General features: G+C 31.8%; 1 protein-coding gene across 1 annotated transcript in view; it reads right to left on the reverse strand.

Moving 5' to 3' along the window:
- Positions 1-17106: 17106 nt before the first annotated feature.
- Positions 17107-19833, reverse strand: part of LOC145268754 (parafibromin-like) — a 59908-nt gene continuing 57181 nt past the window's right edge. Inside the window, exons 11-13 of the mRNA XM_080124350.1 lie at positions 19347-19438; positions 18285-18426; positions 17107-17331 (exon numbers count right to left, since the gene is read on the reverse strand). Of these exons, the coding sequence (XP_079980476.1) occupies positions 17295-17331; positions 18285-18426; positions 19347-19438 (271 nt within the window). The 3' untranslated portion in view covers positions 17107-17294. The remainder of the gene's footprint in view (positions 17332-18284; positions 18427-19346; positions 19439-19833) is intronic.

The following is a 19833-nucleotide window of genomic DNA, read 5'->3' on the forward strand; positions in this document are numbered from 1 at the left end:
ATTTATTTCTTGTCTCCAGCTTAAAAGATTAACCAAAGAGTATTTAAAACGGCTGATTTAACCCAAAGAATATATTTTTACTGGATTCTTTAAAATTCCTTTTTTGGAAAGTGGAATAGTTAACTTTCATCTTTTTAATTATCAGCTCAAAAAATGTAAAAAATTGTTTTTTAACAAGTAAATTCTCCAATTGTCATAAATGCTTACAATCTCAATGTATTTTGATACTGAATAGTTTTTTTTTCATTTTAAATTTAATTGATTATATATCAATTATATATTATATATCAATTATATATCAATTATATAGGCTAGTGTGCAGAGTTGGCCCTCCATGACATGATGTCCTTAACCCTTATGCACTATATGATGCATCTGAAAGCACTTTGTGCAGCCACAGTTTAAAGTTAGCCTCCAAATGACCATTTGATGACAACTTCACTGGTTTGGGCATGCATCAGCTTATCAAGTGAAAATTGATTTGTAACATACTCTCTACTCTGAACACCCAGAGAGCTTAGCACCTAGGAAACAAGGATATTCACCTTGGGAAGGCAGGATGAAGTTTCAAGAGAATATCAAATTCACATGCAATAACTGGTTGTATGTATATTCTAGTCAGGTGAGATGACATACAACACTAAGTATTCCCAAATGGTCACCCATCTGGTACTGACCAAGCTCAACACCACTTAGGTGAGCTGATGAGAACTGATATGTCAGTGTGATTATGCTTGTGTACAGTCATGTGTAACAAAAATTATGTCCGTTTTATCAAAATGTGCATTGAATTCTGAGTTTTGATTATTGGAATACTTATGGCAAAAATTAGATGTAAAAGATAACATCTTCAGAATTTTTTTTTTTTAATTGATCTGATTTTTTTCTGCTTAGAATCTTGATGGGAAGTTATATTTCTACAGAAAAAAAATCCAATTGATATTTAATACAATTTCTGATCGTATATATCTACTTGGATGGATCCAGTATTAGAGCTCAATCTCCAGTCAGTTCCTTTAACCTTTAAAATATCTCTTTTAAAATGCTTTTCTTTTTTAAAGTCAACTGGTATTCTGATTTGAAAATCAGAACTTCCATCTTTTGAAGACATTCCCTTTATTTGTTTATTTTTTTTATTTTTTAATAATTTATCCTTGATCTCATCTCCCGCAACTGTCCCTTGGCCGTCCTGGGTACCGTGTTTTTGCAGAGAAACTCTTCTTCCTGACTGTTAAAACACTCTATCTCTATTCCCATTTTCTCCAATTTTTTTTTTAATCTATTTTTTTTTTCTTTACTGATTTAAGGAAGTTGTCATTGATTCGAGTCATAACATCAACTTCTGCAACTTTGTTCCTGAACTAAACATTCCAAATGTCTTTAGTGAAAAGATCAAAACAAAAATACCAAAAATGAAAATCAACCTTGAAGTCCTGCAGTTCTTTTAAAGGGAGGTAACCCACTTTCCGAAGGGAGATAACCCTGTGAAACTGAGCTTTCAAACCAGAAGATACAAATTTAAATCAAGAAAAATTCTTGAAAATCTCGGAAACAATGCTAAAGAAATGTTTAATTAAAAAAAAAAAAGCGTAGATTTACAATTTTCCTTTCCACATATTATCTATTTACATGTGACACTATTGCTCTTTTTAGATCTGTTTTATTCCCTCCCTTTATCTGTCTTACTCCCTCTCTCTCTGTCTCTCTTTCTCTCTCTCTCTCTCTCTCTCTGTATATATATATATATATATATATATATATATATAAAATGTCTTGTATCTCTCTCTGTCTGACTCTTGCTCTCTTTCTATGTCTTGCATATATGTATTTATATATCTATCACACCACACACACACACACACACACATATATATATATATATATATATATATATATATATATATATAAAATCTAGGAAATCTGTTTCTGCTGAATAATTCACTCAGGGAACCACTATTGTATCTTTCTCAATGCTTTAATTCTCTCAGGCAACTGTATCATTTAACCTATGTGATTGTCTCACTCCGTCCGTTAGTATATATATATATATATATATATATATATAATGTTTTCTGGCTCGTCTTAAATTGTTTTCAACTCTTTGACTATGATTCTTTAAAACTATTTTTTCGTGTATTTAAAAAAAAAAATTGCTTCTCATTTGCTTCTATTCTCGATATATTGTTTAATCGTAGCGGCTTGAACTCTATGCTCTGTTAAACTAAAATCGTTTAAATTCACAAAGATTTACGTGAAAAGGCATTTATAGTTTTATAATGACAAACCTTTGTCAACTTAGCTCCATTGCAACATTCGTTCTCAAAGTTTTTTAGTGATAGCATGTCATTCAATTTGGTACTTTGCTGCTTCTGTGTGTATAGCTTGGCGGGGATGTGGTTGATATGATGCATCTTCCCATAATATTAATCTTTCAGAAATCTCAATTTGATTACAATTGTGGACCAACATAAGAACTTTTTGTTTTTTAAAAATTGTAATTTAAAAAACAAAACAAAACAAAAAAATTATGTACTTATCATATTCTAAATTCTGTGCTCACCAGCTAGTGTCTGGTGAGCACAGATCATGAGTAATAGCCAAACAAATGTGAAAACTGTTTTTTGCCCTCACTGATGTGTTTTTTATAAGTTAGGAATGTGTGTTTTGGTAGAATATGTGAACACGTGAAATAAATTAGCAGGAGAATACTTTAATATTCTTGCATATCAAGCAAAAGTATCTATTATTAAAATTCTGATCAATAATTAGGGAAAATTATTGATTAGAATTTTAATATAAATCAGTTTTTCCACATATTTCTGATTCTCCATTGGTATGGATACATTTTACATCTTTCAAATCGAGAACAGGTGAGATAAGTCATTAAATGAATCTGTGCTAAAGGCGAATCGTTAAAACTGATTTATATTTTTAATTAAAATTCTACTCCATAATTTTCCGGAATTTTTTTGATATCTGTTTTTATCTGATGTATATCGGTGTTTTCCTGGTAATTTTTAACTGCGATATTTCATGTGAATATTTATATGCTCCATGTCTGATTTTGTCATTACTATTGGTTTCTCAGATTCTTTTTAGAACTTGATATTCACAGGAGTGACCACCGAAAGGTTATCATCCTTAGTGAAAGTTTTGGGACTCTAGACAAGACTCTTATGGCTAATTTGTCAGTCTGTGCCAATATCGATATGACCACCTCTAGGTTTCACTATGTTCTGTTAATCATAAGACCCTATTTTTGCAACCCAACTTAAAGGTTGGAAGGATAGCCCTGAGCTGTTTGTTCCTTCTGCATCAAAATGTGATACAAGGCCGGAAGGTGGAGACAACCAGCTCCCCTAATGGGGATATTTTGATAATTAATTGACATCAAATCCACCTCCACTCTGAAACGTAATGCTTTGGAAAGGTACAAATCTTAGGACAGAGATGAACTATGATGTCCTTCAGTTAAACTGTTTTTGTTTCTTTGCTTTTTAAATGTAAAGAATTATTATTCTGTGATTCTTATTAGGGTAGTTATCCTTCCTCTTACTGCCACCATCTACTTCCACAATATGCCTACTCTCTCAAAACAATGTTCTTGTGATTATCATTTTCCCTCTGTACAACCTCCTCTTACTGCCATCATGTTGAAATTACAGGGATCCCCCCATTCTTTCCTCACACTATTATCAATATCTACTCTTACTACTATTTTGAAAACATGATTATAATTCTCATTCTCCCTCCTCTTACTGCCACCATCTATGACATGCTGAAATGTGGGCCTCCTTCCTTTTCCTCCCACTACTGTTGATATGACTACTCCTACTACTGCTTATATTTTACTCTGACTCCATTTTTCCCATTCATTTAAAGAAAAAAACAGCTTGATACACTTGGTGGCTTATGACCTCTCAACCACTCATATAGTATAATTTGGTAACTTTTTTTACCCTGTCTCATATTATAAATTCTTAAATTTTTATAGATTAGCTTTAGTTTATTTTAAGTTGGAAATTATTTTACTATTATCAGAAAATTTGTATAAAATATTTGATATAGATATGATTATAAAATGTACTATTTAATCTTTAAATTAATTCAATCTTACAAGTTGCATTCATAATTCATAATATGAGACAGTAAAAACTTATTTTTTGCTGATAACAATGCTGCTGCTACTACTACTACTACTACTGTGTGCTCGGAGATATCTAACTTTAAAATTAAAACTTCTGTATTTTATTTGTTGCAATGGCTTTCCAAATAATTTGTAAAGCAAAGATTTTTGATGAGCCAAAATCTCTCCTTTTTATATTCAAATTCACTAACATTTGGTTCAATTGTTGGATAAAAATCAACCAATGAAATCCACAAAAAAAAAAAAAAACACTTTGCACATTTCATTTGGTATTCTATATTTTGGATAAAATTGATTGTTGGTTTTGAATTGTATTTTTTTATAAATTTATGTGGAAATTATAATTGACTATTTTAAGAGCCTATCAACCATGTGCACACGTGTCTGGAAGTGACCCTTTACTGAGAGGGTTGACAGTACAGGGAGAGATGTTTGCAGAACAGGACTGTTAGTATGAAAAAATTGAGTTCTTTCGTTATATGTAGAATAGAAATCGATGAGTTGACAGAAGTCCAAGGAAAACATAGGAAGATGTAATAAGGATGAACTTGAAAGAATTATAAAGCTAAATATAGATTAATTTGGAATTAACTCAAATTTATAAGCTTTAAAATCTTATGCCTTAAAATATTTTATTTCAGGACAAAAATACAATTTGCAACAATTATTTTTATCCAATTTTTTTTTTTTTTTTTTCTATAATTGAATCTACCATTCTCATCTGTTCTTTCCCCCTTTTTATCCGATCGTGTTTGCCATTAGTCAATAGTTTCAAATGAGATGCCATTCACCAAACTAATACTAACGCTAAAGTCGGAAAGAAAAAACAAACAAGCTTTAATTTGATTTTACATTTTTTATTTTTATTTCTAAACCAAGAATTTTTTTTTTTTTTTTGGAGTTTATTAACTTATAAGTTTGCTAATTATTTCTATTAACTGCAAAACTTATTTTTGAAATTCTTTTAATGGTATAGCTTTCTGAAAACTTTAATGAAAATTTTTTAAAAATTGAAACGATTTTTGATTGCCAAATGAAAGCGACACTGAAAAATGTGTACAATTCTGTAATGGGGTAATTTTCAAAAAGATAATGCTTTAAATTTACACAACTTAATTTTGTATTTTCGATCAGTTTTAAATGCAAGCAACTTCATTCGGTTTTAATATTTAGTGAGAAAATGTAAAAAAAAAAACAACGTCCTTAATTTAGAACAAATGCTTTTATTCTCCAAATAAAGCATTTCATGTTCGCTGTTGAAAATTTTTATTTTCCTAAAATTAATATTTTCTTAACATAAACAAGTGAGTTAAAGGGGGGGGGTATATGTCTTCATTGCAAAAATCATCAATTCTTAGAATCTGGATGCTTTTTGATATTTTTAATTTTTTTAAATTTTAAATTTTACTTGTTTTATGCTAACATTTTCTTTGTATCTATTAAACTACGGAAGCATTAAATGTACACTATTTTGATGTTTGACATGATTCATTGGATCTTATTTCTGATGCCTTATTCATCAAAAAAGTCCAAATTGTGACTCTTAACTGCTACCATCGTTTAATAAACAAGAAACTATAATTAAACTTTGTTCATTCCATTCAGCATTTTCAATCATTTCATAGTATTCATCATTTAACTGACAATCCATTCATTTCATTAAGTCTTATCCTTGAATTGCTTTTTGCCTTTTTGTGCATCATTAAAAACGATGTTCACAATGTTATGAAATAAAAATTTCAAATCTAAAAAATGCAAAAATTTTGAAAATGCATCAAAATTCTAAGATACAACTATCAATTTATTAAAAGTGTAAAAAAAAAAAATCCTATAACCTTTTCTTCCTAATGGTTTGATTCATTGTCAATCATTGGTATTTGTAATGTTGAAACTTATTTTATCTTTATAGCGATTACTAAAAATGAACTAACAGTTTTGTCTAAATATTGTATTAATTGCTAAACATTAATTAGACAGAATTAATTTCTAATAAAATTCTACTAATTTTAGTTTGTAATTAATTTTATTTAATTTTACTTTTTTTTTTAATTGCGTTTGTTTGAAACCAAAAAAAAAATATTTTTATGATTTCATTAAAAAAAACTTCAAAAATGTTAATCTTGTAAATATAAAAATATTTTTCTCAAATAAAGCTTTTTTCTTATTTGATATTTTTTACTTTTTATTTAAAAACTTGAAATTTAAGAATCCAACATTTTATCATATTTTTTTTTTTTTTTAATTCTGGCGTTTTTCATAGCTGACCTTCTAGATAAGTTAGGTTCTATTTAGGGTATAAAGTTCTGTGTTTATCGGCATTGACTAAGATGCAGTAAAGCATTTTAGTTTCTAAAAGTTTTTTGGCTTGTGCATTTTTAAGCTATACACAAAAAGAAATTAAAAATTTTTTCCTATACATTTGCAAATATCAAGTCGCATATAAGCCAAAACACATACAAAAAAAAATAAATAAATAAATAAGTGAAAGGTAGATAACTCCTATCAATAATCAGTTAAAATATGAGTTGTCTTCCTTGCATTGAATTATGCTGAGAAATAGACATTGTTATAAATAGTGAAATTGTGACTTGACATTTGCTGCCAAAAAGAAAGATGGCTTCCCATGATAAATATTCCTAGAACGAAGAATTACATTAGCAAAGAAATTAAATCGAATTTGAATTTTTTCTATTATAATCTGTGTATGAATTTATTTGATTTTCTACAATCTAATAATAACCATGCTCACACAGTATCAACTTTCATATACACAATAAAAAAAACGAGATTGATCAGTAAAGATGTTGACTGCTGATTAAAACTTTTTGATTTACCTATTTTAAAATATTTCAAAATCAAATGGTAGCCCTATTCAATAAAGATTACAATTTTAAATTAATTTTTAAAAACTGACATTCGTTTTATTGCTCTGAAGAACAATTATTTTTTGCACTACAAATGAGTTATATTTATTTACTTTGTTAAAATTTTTAATAAATTTGTTTTATTGATTTAACATTTACCTGGAAATCACAATTATTTTTACAGAAGTCATTTTCGAACGTAATACTAGTAAATTGTACAAAAAAGTACAGTGGAATTTCTATGCGATCCTGTTAATTCATGTAAGAATCAATGTAAACTATTAACACAAGAATTCCTGCAAAGATTTTCTATAATTTTATAAAAATGGAGATTTCTGACCTGCTGTATTAAGCTGCTCTTATTGCTAAGGTTTGTACGAAACAATGTATTGAGTCTTCAGGATGGGATATCTGTATAATAAGGCAATTTTGTGTTCGTACAATCATTATTACCTTCCACCCCTTCTAAAAAGATGGGATAACCCAATCGCCAAAGTAATTTTTCAAAATTTTTGTGTAGTTTGGAATATGAAACTAAAATACATTTTCTTAGCGTTTGGACGAGGATCAAAGTATAGTATCTATTTAGTTTGGTCTTTTACCAGCCAAGTTTTTCCCCACTTTACGACATTGAAATGTTTTTATTTCCATAAAATAATACCACAAAGTGAAAAGTGAGATTTCCACAGAATTTGAACCTTTACTTCAGAAGAGGAACTGCGTAATAGTTAGGTTTGGTGGGTTAGACTCTTCAACTAATGAGCAATATTTGTACAATTTTGGTTTCTTCTAGATGTATGGCTAGTTGGTCAAAAGGTCAATGTTAGTGCGATACACGTTCGAATCAGGTTTATTCAAACAAGCTAACCAATTACTTTAGGTAAACAAACATGAATTCAGCTTTAGTAGAATAACAATAAAATATATTATATATATATATATATATATATTTTAGTGTTTACTCCAACAGTGCTCAATACACAAGTAGAGCTATGTAGTATAAAAAATACTTATAGTAAGTTTGAAACAAGAAACATTTGCATTTCCTGAAAGAAATCGTCAAACTGCAGGGATTTACTTTCTATAAGCACAGAAGCAAACAGTGTTCACAAACAGTTCATTAATTTTATTGCCCCCCCCCCCTACTCATTTTCATCATTTGATCCCAATCTTCATCACTCAGTAAATTTTCTCTTACTTTGTGTTTTATTTTCATTTTATTTTTTTATTTTTCAGTAAGGTGAACAATTTTTCCCCCCATTTAAAAAAAAAAAAAAAAAAAAATATATATATATATAACAATGAAAATTAAAAGAAAACATTACCATAGCTAAGAGGGTGGAGTGGTGGGATTTGACTGCAGTGCTTACAATCAGATCATGAAACTGACCAGAGATATAAAATAAATAAAAATAATACTTACATGACGGAAATATACTTTTCTTTTTATTTTTATTACTACTATTAGTACTACTACTTACTAGGAGTTTTTACACAGTCCATTAAAAATTTATCTCGGAGAACAACCTGTAGTGTTCCCTGGGGTTTGAGTGACAAGTCTCCCTAGATTTCCAGTACTCTTCACTTGTTTCAATAACTTTTGCAAGTTTGTGTTATCACAAGTCATCTACCATTGATTTTTTTGTTGGTAGCACCCATTGGTCTTCACTGGAATTTGGGTGACAATAAGCCTCTCTAAGGTCCCAGTTCTTTCGCACTCCTCCAGTGGAAGTCTGGCGACGGTCCTCATTTATTTGGTGTGATATTGGTTGATTTTTTTTTTTTTTTTATGGTATTATTGTTAACAACAAAATCTGCTGTAAGACAGTTCTGATTGACTTAGATGAAAGGATATTGATTATTTTTCCACTCTCATGAATGAGACAATCATTCAGTGGATCGGCGATTTGATGCTAATTAAATTTACCTTCAAATTGACCTATAATATAGCTCCTCTGAAACTCAAACAATTCTAATGCTTTTTTGGCTCGTGTGAATGTATTAGTATAAAGTATTGATACTTCAATCTTATTCTGCTGCTTGTGTGGTTCTGAATGCTGGAAGAAAAAAAAATTAAACATAATTTATGTTTCCGATTTTTGAGATGAGGATTTGGATAAGGCAGAAGAGAACTGTTACACAATTGATTAAAACAATACAGAATATTCTTCACTTATTTTGTGTCTATGTAGAACTTTTTTGCTTTCAGCTTTATTATTGTACCATTTTAAAATTAAGTTTGTCATTTTTTTTAATCAAGTTTTGCGATACTTGAGTGTCTAGAACCGCGTTTGTTAAGTTTTAGACTCTATAATCAGGAAATTTTTTTCAAATGATAAAATTTGGTATTCCGTATGTATAAAAATATGTGTCTATGCACAGTCATCATCTATGGCAACAGTTGACCACTTTATTGTCTCAGGGGGAGTGCACAGATCTGATGTTTTCCTCATTCTTGGGCGTTGATTGCAATTTAAAATACATTTAACTAAACTAAAAGATATCAATTCCTTTAACAGTTGCTTCTAGACGATCTTTGAGAAAGGAGTCATCATAGCACTTCTTACTTTTAATCGTCGCTGCTGCAACTGAAATCTTACTTCAAATCTTTTCTATGTTACATGATCAAACCAACTAACCTGCTTTCCATGAGGCCATAGCTTATGCCAGGAGTCGGCACTTAATCCAACTCTTGAGTGAATTTTGTTTAACCCGCCATCTTACTCAGGGCATAATGTAAGTTGGTTTTCTTTCTTTTGTTTTTTTTTTTTAATATTCCTGTAGTAAAATAAGCGGCTTCAACCGTATATAAAATTATTTGCATATTTAGTAGCATTGTTGTCCTCTATAACAGCGCAGTCGAAAGTGTTTTGTGTGCGAAGCTTTTGGCCCTCACACTCTAAAAGAATGCAGAGTTCTGACTTATGCACAAAGTAATATCTGTTCGGAGTGTAAACATTTACTTTTCTATCATCAGTCAGCGAATAAATCCTTCTGGACTGAGGCAATTAAAAATTTTTGCCTCAATCTGAAGTGCCCCTTTGAGGAGCTGGATTTTGTCCGCACTAAAAATCAACCTTGTCTTGTAGGGAGGCAAAATACATATGGACAGTAAATCATCAAAGAATTGTCAAAAGTTTTGACACTGTTATTGCAATGTATGATACAGAAGCTAAAAAATTAGGATGCTACAATTTTTTAATTTTTTTTTTTAAAACTTTTTGTACTTGTCTTGTGTTTAGCCATTCATCCCTCTATCTCTCCTGACCGAATTTCAACCTAGCGTTTGTTTTATTTTTGGTCCCCCGATTTATCGGAGAGGGACCTATGTTTTTTAGTCTGTTTTACTTTCCCTATCTTCCACAAGGTTGGAAGGTAGAGAAAATAAACTCTCCTACTTTAACACTTTGATTAGCTTTCAAAATAGCTGTCGACATTCCCCAGTAATGGCATCTCAGACGATTGGCAACCTGAAAGTTAATGCCTGGCAAGGCGCAAATCCTAGGACAGAGTTGCTTTACTTCTGATTCTGTCTTTCTTTTTCCTATTCTTGTTCTATCGGATCTTCCGGTTACTCTTTGACTTCCCTTCCATCTTATTCCTTGTCCGATTCTTGATTTAGCTTTTAGTCTGTTTCCCCTCTTTTTCTTGTACATTTTCTTTTTCCTTTTGAGTAAATTGAATGAAACTATGATGCAAGTCCAGAATTCAACCTAATTTAAAAAAAAATACAGAAAAATTTCAGATGTGCGTAGCCATTACAGAACGAAAATGTTAGATTCCATAAATCACATAAATTGATCAGTTTTTTTGGGGGGAGGGGGTAACTAAGAAAATAAAATTTTATGAGGAAACGAGAATGGTGAGTTTTTATCTGCCATTTTTTTTTTTATCATTCCTCCTCCTTTTCCTCACTGCAGGCCTTCCAAGGGAGACAACTCAATTCAAATTACCGAGACTTTAAAATCAGTATATTGTAGCCATTATAAGACTATTAATCATTATTCTTTTATAAATAAAACTACTTGATAAATTTATGATTTTTGGAATATGACATTTTCGTTCCATGACCAGTATTTTTCTTAATTAGGCTGGACAAGAAGCGAAACTGTTTTCTGTGGCATCAAAAGTAATCACCATTTTTTTCATACTCCTTTCATTAACAATGAAATCCTCAAAAGATTGAAGCCATTTTTCTAGTCAAACGTTTTCTGTTAAAATTGTGTTGAGATTTTCTTCATTACAATGCGTTCATTTCTCTTTCATGCTGCATTTCAACGTAAGATTTTTGTCAAATTTTCATCCGTATTGCATATTTGTCTTTTCAGGGGAAAAATTTAAAAAAAAAATATGGTTGAAAGCTCAAAAGATCAAGGGATTATCTCCCCCACCCCCGACATCTACAATCATCTTCCTTCACATTCTCGAAATGCCATTTTGTCCAAAATGTCTACAAAAATTTATTTCATTTGATTTTTCTTTACAGAAAACAAAAATCTAAATAATATAAAGATTATTTTTGAGATGAGGACTGATACTGTGTATTATTAAGACTACTACTCTCATCTTCCCAAAGTTTCAGGTGATGTAACCCCTGGTCTTCATGTGCAGCATTTTGAATTGACCCCTTTATTTCCACGGGGGTAGATTGTTCACATTCTGTCAACCTGACACACTCCTAATATTAATTTTGTTATTCTGAGTTAATATCACCTGTAGTAAAGATTGCACCCTCAACCTTCCAGGAGATTGACACATAGAACTGATTGTTAAACAATGCTTCAAAGAAAATAATAATTCTAGTAAATAAAGTGGTCAACCAGTCGAGGGCGACTAAAAGGCTTCCTTTTTATTAGCTAATACACTTAGGTGTAGGGGAGGGTTCCACTTCTTTCCCAGAATTACTCTTGATTCTCACCTGTAGCAAGAGAGCATACAGAGCCATTTTTTTCATCATTAGTGTGACTCTACTGAGGATTGAACTCTGGTCTCTCTGTCCATTAGCAAAAACTCTTACCATTATGACAAATAGGTTAATTTTATAGTATTATTACTCTAAAACTAACTACAATTTAATTGTGATATGAATTTAAAGAAGATTAAGTTTAAACCCAAATTCCTACAAGAATTGTCCACATGAGTCCATGGGATAACAGTTGATTAATAATCAATTCTAAATGAGTCTTCTGGAGGTTGAAGATTCAATCCTTACTGTAGGCGATAACAAAGAATAACACTTATAGCAGAGAGGGAGAAAATAACTAAATGCCAAGGTTTTATGTACAGCAGGAAAAGAAATTGGAATCTTAGATCTCCATCATTCCAATAAGAATACCCGAAGAGAATTTAAAAAATTACTTGGCGAATATAACCGGTGAACCAAGCAAGAATCTTAAAAGGATCTCTGGGTTGGTGTCTCTGAAATAGCAGGTGGATGTCTGGCATCTCCAGCAAAAACAAAAAGATAAGAAAATTGAAAACAAAATTAACGAGTGAGTCTTTTGGAGGTTGAAGGTTCAATTCTTACTACAAACGATAACTAAAAAAAAAAAAAAAAAAAAAATGAATACATCTTACCCCTCCTGCTTTATTAAAGAGTTTGGTTCCAAATTTTTGCACAAGTTACATTTGATTAGGTTTCCAAGTTTGACATTCCTAGAGGCAATCGGAGGTTACATCAGCTGGAATATGATAAAGATAAGTGGTTAACAACATGAACTGAAAACCTGGATGTGCCAGTTTGTTTCACAAAAACACTTTCCTTAAACCCACACTTGACCTCGTCTAATCTGGAGAGTTAAATAAAGTAACCAAGATGAGAAAAGTTATCAAAATGATAGAATCCTCTTCTTTATATCTCATTTTCTCGCCCCCCCCCTTTTATTTTTATTTTTTTTCTTGCTTGGTATGCAATTCTTACTGAACATTTTCCTGGCCTTGTGCCAGATATGTTTTAAAATCCACATTTTTTTTTCATCATCATTCCTACTCCTTTTCCTCACTGCAGGCCTTCCAAGGGAGGTAAGCCACAGAAACCTCCACCCGTGTCGGCAGTACAAAGTTTCTCCTTGCTGCAATACTGTCTGCACTGATCATTCAATCACTTAATTTATGTTAAACCAAAAAAAAAAATCAACTGTAATTTATTTATCACTTATTACATTGCCATAAACTTCATGCATTCTTTTCAAATAAAAATGGTTTATATGAAAAATGACAAATTGTTTTTTGTTTTACTTTACATTATTTTGAAACTTTTCTTATGTGATACTATTGACATTCCATTTTCCTCTCCCCCAAAAATGTATTAAGGATTTAAAAAAAAAAAAAAAAAAAAATTATCGGCAGAACAAAGCTGTAAGAAGTTGTTCACTAAGATGCAAAAAAGCTGAAATGCGATTGGTAACCAAGATGTGGCAGACAAAAGACTGACATCGGTCAAAATATTTTAGAGTTAGTTTTAGAAGTGGCAATTAGTTTTGCAACAGTTTATGACCGGGACAATTTACGAACAGTTTTGACTTTGATGATTAAGGACAGTTTTGAGTTTGACACAGTTTAAGGTTAAAAGTAGATCAAAATGTAGCATTCAAAGGGTTGATGGTGTCATACATGTATCCAGAGTCCAACTAATATTTACAGAAAATGTTGAAGTTTATGCTTTTTGTGTTTGTTTTATTTTTTGATACTTGTAAACCAATGGATGCTCTACAGTTGCAAATGTGAGAGACGATGACAAGACATGCCCAGAATAGAACAAGGATATGAAAACCAATGAAACGACTTTGGGGGTCAGTATTTGTCGAAGGGTGGAGGGCACATGGTTTTATCATGCATAGATTAAAACTTTTTTCACAAGAAAAAGCCCAAAACATGTGAACATTTCAACTAAGATTAAATTATCCACCTTCTTAAGCTGTATGCCATTTTAGGACACAGACGCTACTCGACTCCAGCAGGTTCTACATACTTTCTCCAAATATATTGGAATGAAGTTCGGCTTCGACAAATGTGTCAAGTGCTCCCTCAAAGCTGGGAAGCAGATTTGTGAAAAACACGTCACTTAATGAAGAAAATGAGATGTAAATGTGATAACGTTATCCTGTTTTACAATGATCACAACCCCAACGTTGTGTGCTATGGTCTTTTTCTCTTTCATCTTCTGGCTATGTTATTGTCTCTTTGATTAGCGGCTGCTGAGAAGTATAAAAATAAAATAACGCAACAAAATACAAACTCTTACACATTCTGCAAATATCAGCTGCATCCTGTGTGTGTGACACCATCGATCGTCTACACGCTTGTGTCCACATCTGTTCTCAAGGCCATGTTGGCCGGTTCATGGTAGCTCATCTCAATCTAAAGTTCTCTCGATCTGCTCCAAGCTGCAACCTGTTAAAGTTGGAGTCACAAAACTTGGTGGCTTTTTCTATATATTTAGTGTCTCTAGTGGATATTCAATCTGATGTCGAGTCAACAGTAACACGTTTATCCTACATTGTAGGAAATATTAAGTGAACTAACGCTAGTAGGAAAACATCTTTTGTGTGACAGATCTGTTCAACTTACATTGAAAGAAAGATGGCATTTATGAAAAAGCCACCTATATTGCGGAGTGAAGAAGTGTACACAGATATATATTTGGGGTGTACCAATTAATCGGCAGGTACTCAGCTGATTAATCAGACAATTTTTTTTCTTTTCTATTAAATTTAAACCATTTCAGCGCTGCCAAGTAACTCATCAGATAGTTTTAATATAGTAACTGCTAATTTAACTTAACATTTGTTAAGTGTCTGGCCACTAGTATGACTTTTTGCATTTATTAAATATAATATATAATTACAAAGTACAATTTCTAATTCTTAAATGAATATAATTAAACAATTAGATAAGAAAAAAAATTATAAACCAACTACAAAGTACAAATTGTAATTCTTTAAGCTGAAGTTCTGCATCTGCTGCTGCTCTACTTCCTCTTCTATTCTTGCTGCCTGCCTCATCTGCTCTCAGTCTTCTCAGTATTTAAAGTTGAATACTTTAAGTTGTAATGTAGAAACAGAGCTTCTCCATTTTCAGAACACAGCCTGTTCCTCATAGGTTCATACATATTATGAGCCTCTCACTCTCTACAAACCCAAGCATTATTATCGCTTCTTTCAATATGTCTAAACCAACAAAGTCTCCTGTTTTACACATCTCTCTATATGGTCTTGATTTAATCTTCCTGTCTGTAAACTTACATTACACATACATGCGATGCAGGTTATCAACTCTCACTAACCAGTTGCATTTCCATACATCTTCGCACTGCATACACATAGACTCTTGGCTTGGTCAACAATGTTAACACTGTTAGTGATAGCAGGAGTTTCCTGAACTTAATCCAGCCATTCATAATTCTTGCACCTGCTCCAGCCTGTATTCCAAATGGTATCACCAAGGTAAAAAAAACAAAAACTTCAACAACTTTACAGGTACTACAAAAAATTTAATTTCATCTGACTGCCTTTCTACAAACATAGCATGGGGAATTTTTTTTTAAGCTTTCCAACATTACAATTGATCATCACTTAAGTTTTAGTAATGTCCACTCTCAGACTTTTTACTTTCAATATATCTCTTAACAAGTTTCAAATCTAATAGGTCCTGCACCATCAGCCAAGCTCCAACCTCTGTCCCATTGCTGTATCCCTGCATTTGTTTTACAAATGCTTTAATTGGAATGAACTGATGAACTTCTAGCAATTGTGCTCTCTTGATGTACATTCTCTTGCCTAACCAGATAAACAGCAAAATTCCATCCCTTCACTGTTGAGGTCTCTAGATACTGGAAATTTCTTCCCTCGGACTGCTAACATTTAGAATTCCCTCCTTGTTTCCTGCTTCCCTAATGTGAAGACATCTTGCTGCTTAACTCCCCACAGTTCCCTATTAGACATGATTCCAAATAGTAGGCCCTTACATCCACGTTACAATATGCCTGGTTTGGAGCAACAACAAAAAACTTCCATTTCACAACAAAAATCAACGAACAAAAAAAACTTTTGAAGACGAACGTGCAGGTCTTGCAACACTTGCTAAAAAAAAATTGGAAAACAAGAAAAATTGGTTTGAATGAAATTTGTTTTATCAAATGAGAAATTCGATACAAACTGAAGTGGAAGAATCCATAGTTTCGCTGTCCAAAAATACTTTCTCCAGAAGTTCTCATCCATCTCCATTGTCTTGCACATAACAAACACACACACTGTTTATCCTCTCATGTTTTCAACAATATTAGTTTGATCGTTTATCTTGATTCCTCCTGAATGAGAATGTAACTGAATGAAAATTATATATTTCTTTGCATCATTGTTTTATCACTGCCATTTTGTGTATCCGTGATTCTCTAGTGGCTTTTGAACATCTGTTTAACCACGGCAGATAAACTACCCATGCATGAAAAATACAAGGAAACTTTGCAGAGCTTTCTTTGGAGAGAATTTACTTATGGAGAGGGAGACTAAGATTATCTTCTGATTGTTCACTTTAATTTACTTCCTAACGATTCTGTTGATGAACAAATGTTCTCCTTAGATTATACTACATTATTGACCGTGCCGCATCAGCTTCCAGAACAGATTGATTTTAAAACACTTTGCTCCTCTTGCTCAAAAACATGTCATCTCATGTCATGATTGTTCAATTATTTTTTGTCTAGTGACTCAAAATCACATCATCTGTTTTTGGGGACATTTCCATTTGCGTAGCTTATCCCAATATGGACTTAAAATTCATACTCGCTAACTTAATTGCCTCTTACATAGGGCCCATCATATGTAATACAAGTACCACAAACATTTCACCTGATTCTCTTTCTACAAATCAGGCATGAGGAATTTTTTCTTTTGGGGAACTTTCCAACACTACAACTGATCATTACTTTGGTTTTGGTAACATCGACTTACCTTCTATACAATTTCTCTCTTCACAAGTAGGCCTTTTATTGCTGCACAATTATGAAATCCTTAGACAATACAGACAATAGAAACTTCTGCTGATGAACATGCCTTGCATCCATTTAAAAAAGATAATAAAAACAAAAAATTCTGATTGCAATGAGATTTCTGTTTTATCAAATGAGAAAGTGGATACAAACTGAAGTTGAGAAAGAAAATGAAAAAATATCTTTAAAAAAATTCAAAAATAAAAAAATTTCAGTCGTAATCTAGGAGAGAAGCCAATTCTTGAAATATGGATCAGCCGGATCTTGCGATTCAAATTGAAAGATTTTCTTCAGATTAAAATCGAAGATGATTTTTGTTTTTCATCATATATCTGGAAAAAATAAAAGATAAATAAGTCACAACAGGAGGATATGATTGGGCAGATATTTTATTTTATACATCACTTAAATTTTAAAATTTTAAAATAAAAAAAAAAAAACACTTTACACTTTGTTGAATTGGAACATGTACGGAATCTTCAGACTGCCAGCATAGATTCAATGGTGATAGTTAAAAACATTGGCTAACAATCAATTATAAGTGACAGCCTTCTGAGGGAGGGTGTTAATAACTAATAATTTAAATTAACGGTACTTGTACAGTTTAATCAAGACATTAAAAAATGAAAATATCGAAAAAAAAAAAAAAAAAAAAGGTTATATTGTACGCATCCGTTTTGGACTGAAGGTCTCTGAAAAAAATATTTCACTTAATTTGATCGAGTAGTTTCTTTCTTACAGCGAAAAACACATTTTTATGACAGCACGTAGAAGGTAGACATCTTTTAATTTTTTACATTTTTGTTTGGATTTTTAGAACACACCACGGGGAGATAACTCAATGTAAAGCACCGACACTCCCTCCCCATCTTTAATACTAGCTTTTCTTCCTAAAAATCGAACCTTTTGCTTAATAACTTTTTTTTTTTTTTTTTTTTTTTTTTACAGCGAAAAAACAAAGTACTTGATGAAATTAAGTGAAATTTTTTTTCAGAGAACTTCATTCCATAACAGATACGTACAATATAAACTTTTTCCCCGATATTTTCATTTTTTAATGTCTTGATTAAACTGTACAAGTACCAAATTAACGTTTTCACCTGGTCATAGCAGACATAATATGCACAATTTACCTCATTGGATTACACAATAATTTCTAGTTGAAATTTCATTCAAGTTCCAGAGTTAGGTTTCCAAGTTGGAAAAGAAGGCCAGAGGTTACATCGACTGAAATGTCATAAATGCGACAACCAAATAACAGAAGAAATAAGTGTTCAGAACTTACTTGTCAAGATGTTCCCAAAACTGTTGCAACATGGCTCTGTCCAAATGACGTTTGCTTCTGTCTAAATTGATCACGTTTACAGCCCATTTCTTGATGTTGTTGTCCAAAGGAAGATCAGCAAATTTGACGTGAAAAGCTCGAACTATATAAAAAATAAAAAAATAAAATAAAAAAAAAGTGAAAACGATTCAATTATTCATTTTTTTTTTTTTTTTTGACATTTTCCTTAACGGAAATTGAAAGATTTTGAAAGTTAATCGTGCAGATATTTATGAACGATACAATCTGTGTGTGTTTTACGGACTACCAACCATTCTGGGGCTATTTAATGCTGAATCCAATAATTTTTAAAAAAATTTTTATGATTCAAGTTCTTTATATCTTCAAATATTTATTCATGATGTTTGGTTTGATTATTTTATAGAAGAAAATTATTTTTGTTTTGGATTTTGCAGAACATGATTGAGTTTTGCAAAGGGAAAAGGAAAACAAACTTGAATATTTGGTGTATTTTTGTCAGGATGCCAATCTCCAGTTAGCCTGATCTGATAGCACCAGATGTCCTTACAGGTATCACCACTCGAGGTAAAAGTGGACATGGGAACAATGATAACTAAGGGGCAACTCCACATTTCCCCACAACCTCAAATGGTGCCTCACCACTGGATGTCTTAAGGTCACATCCAGGACCAAGGAAGGCCTCAGGGGAAGATTAAATTTGGACAATATAAAAAAGTTATGTATAGAACAGGAGATTTTGTTGGTTTGGCCACATAGAAAAATGGCTGAGAGTTTTGGATTAAGTAGCTGTAAAACAATTGAGGAAGCATCTTTTGACAAGGAAAATATGGAAGTGATCAGGATAGATTTAAAAAAAAATAATAAAAAAAGACCTGGCCAGAGATAGATTAATTTAAACGTTAATTTTTAAAAGCTGTCCAACACATATCAGCACATAAAACTAACATTAAACCAAACATAATGAAAGAATCGTTGAGAGTGTTTGAGTTAAATATAGATGTATATAAAAATTAAAAAAAATAAAAAAATTGAAATACTCACTTCTTGAAAATATTTCTACTGGATTGCCATCCCATGGCCAACCTTTAAACTGCCATGCGGGACCCTGAACAAACACGGCCACCACACGATCCCTGAAAAGTAGAAAACAAATACTTATATTTAATAAGAAAATAGCTATTTTAGACAGAAGCATGACAGATTGATGAAAATGCTATTTTAACCTTGACTTGTAATGACTATCAATGTGGACGGGTTGAGCCAGCTTTGTCTCAAGCAAGTACAGTGCATCTGATTATTGTAGTCCACACGATATAGCTAGCCAATCCCAATTCCATGATCAAAGGCCAACTACTTGTGGAACGGACAATCCTGTAAATTCACCCGTGTCGCTGCCCAGATTTTTAGCAGCCCACCAGCACTTTTGTAGCGACCAAGTAAAGAGAGGACCTTGTGGATATTTGCCTTGCTAAGTTTGATTTGCTTGTATGAACTTTTGAGGTTATTTAATATTTAATCTGCTGATTTT

This window comes from Euprymna scolopes, chromosome 44 (genome assembly GCF_053919585.1).
Source record: "Euprymna scolopes isolate OS-2025 chromosome 44, ASM5391958v1, whole genome shotgun sequence".
In the NCBI taxonomy this organism is placed as follows: Eukaryota; Metazoa; Mollusca; class Cephalopoda; order Sepiida; family Sepiolidae; genus Euprymna; species Euprymna scolopes.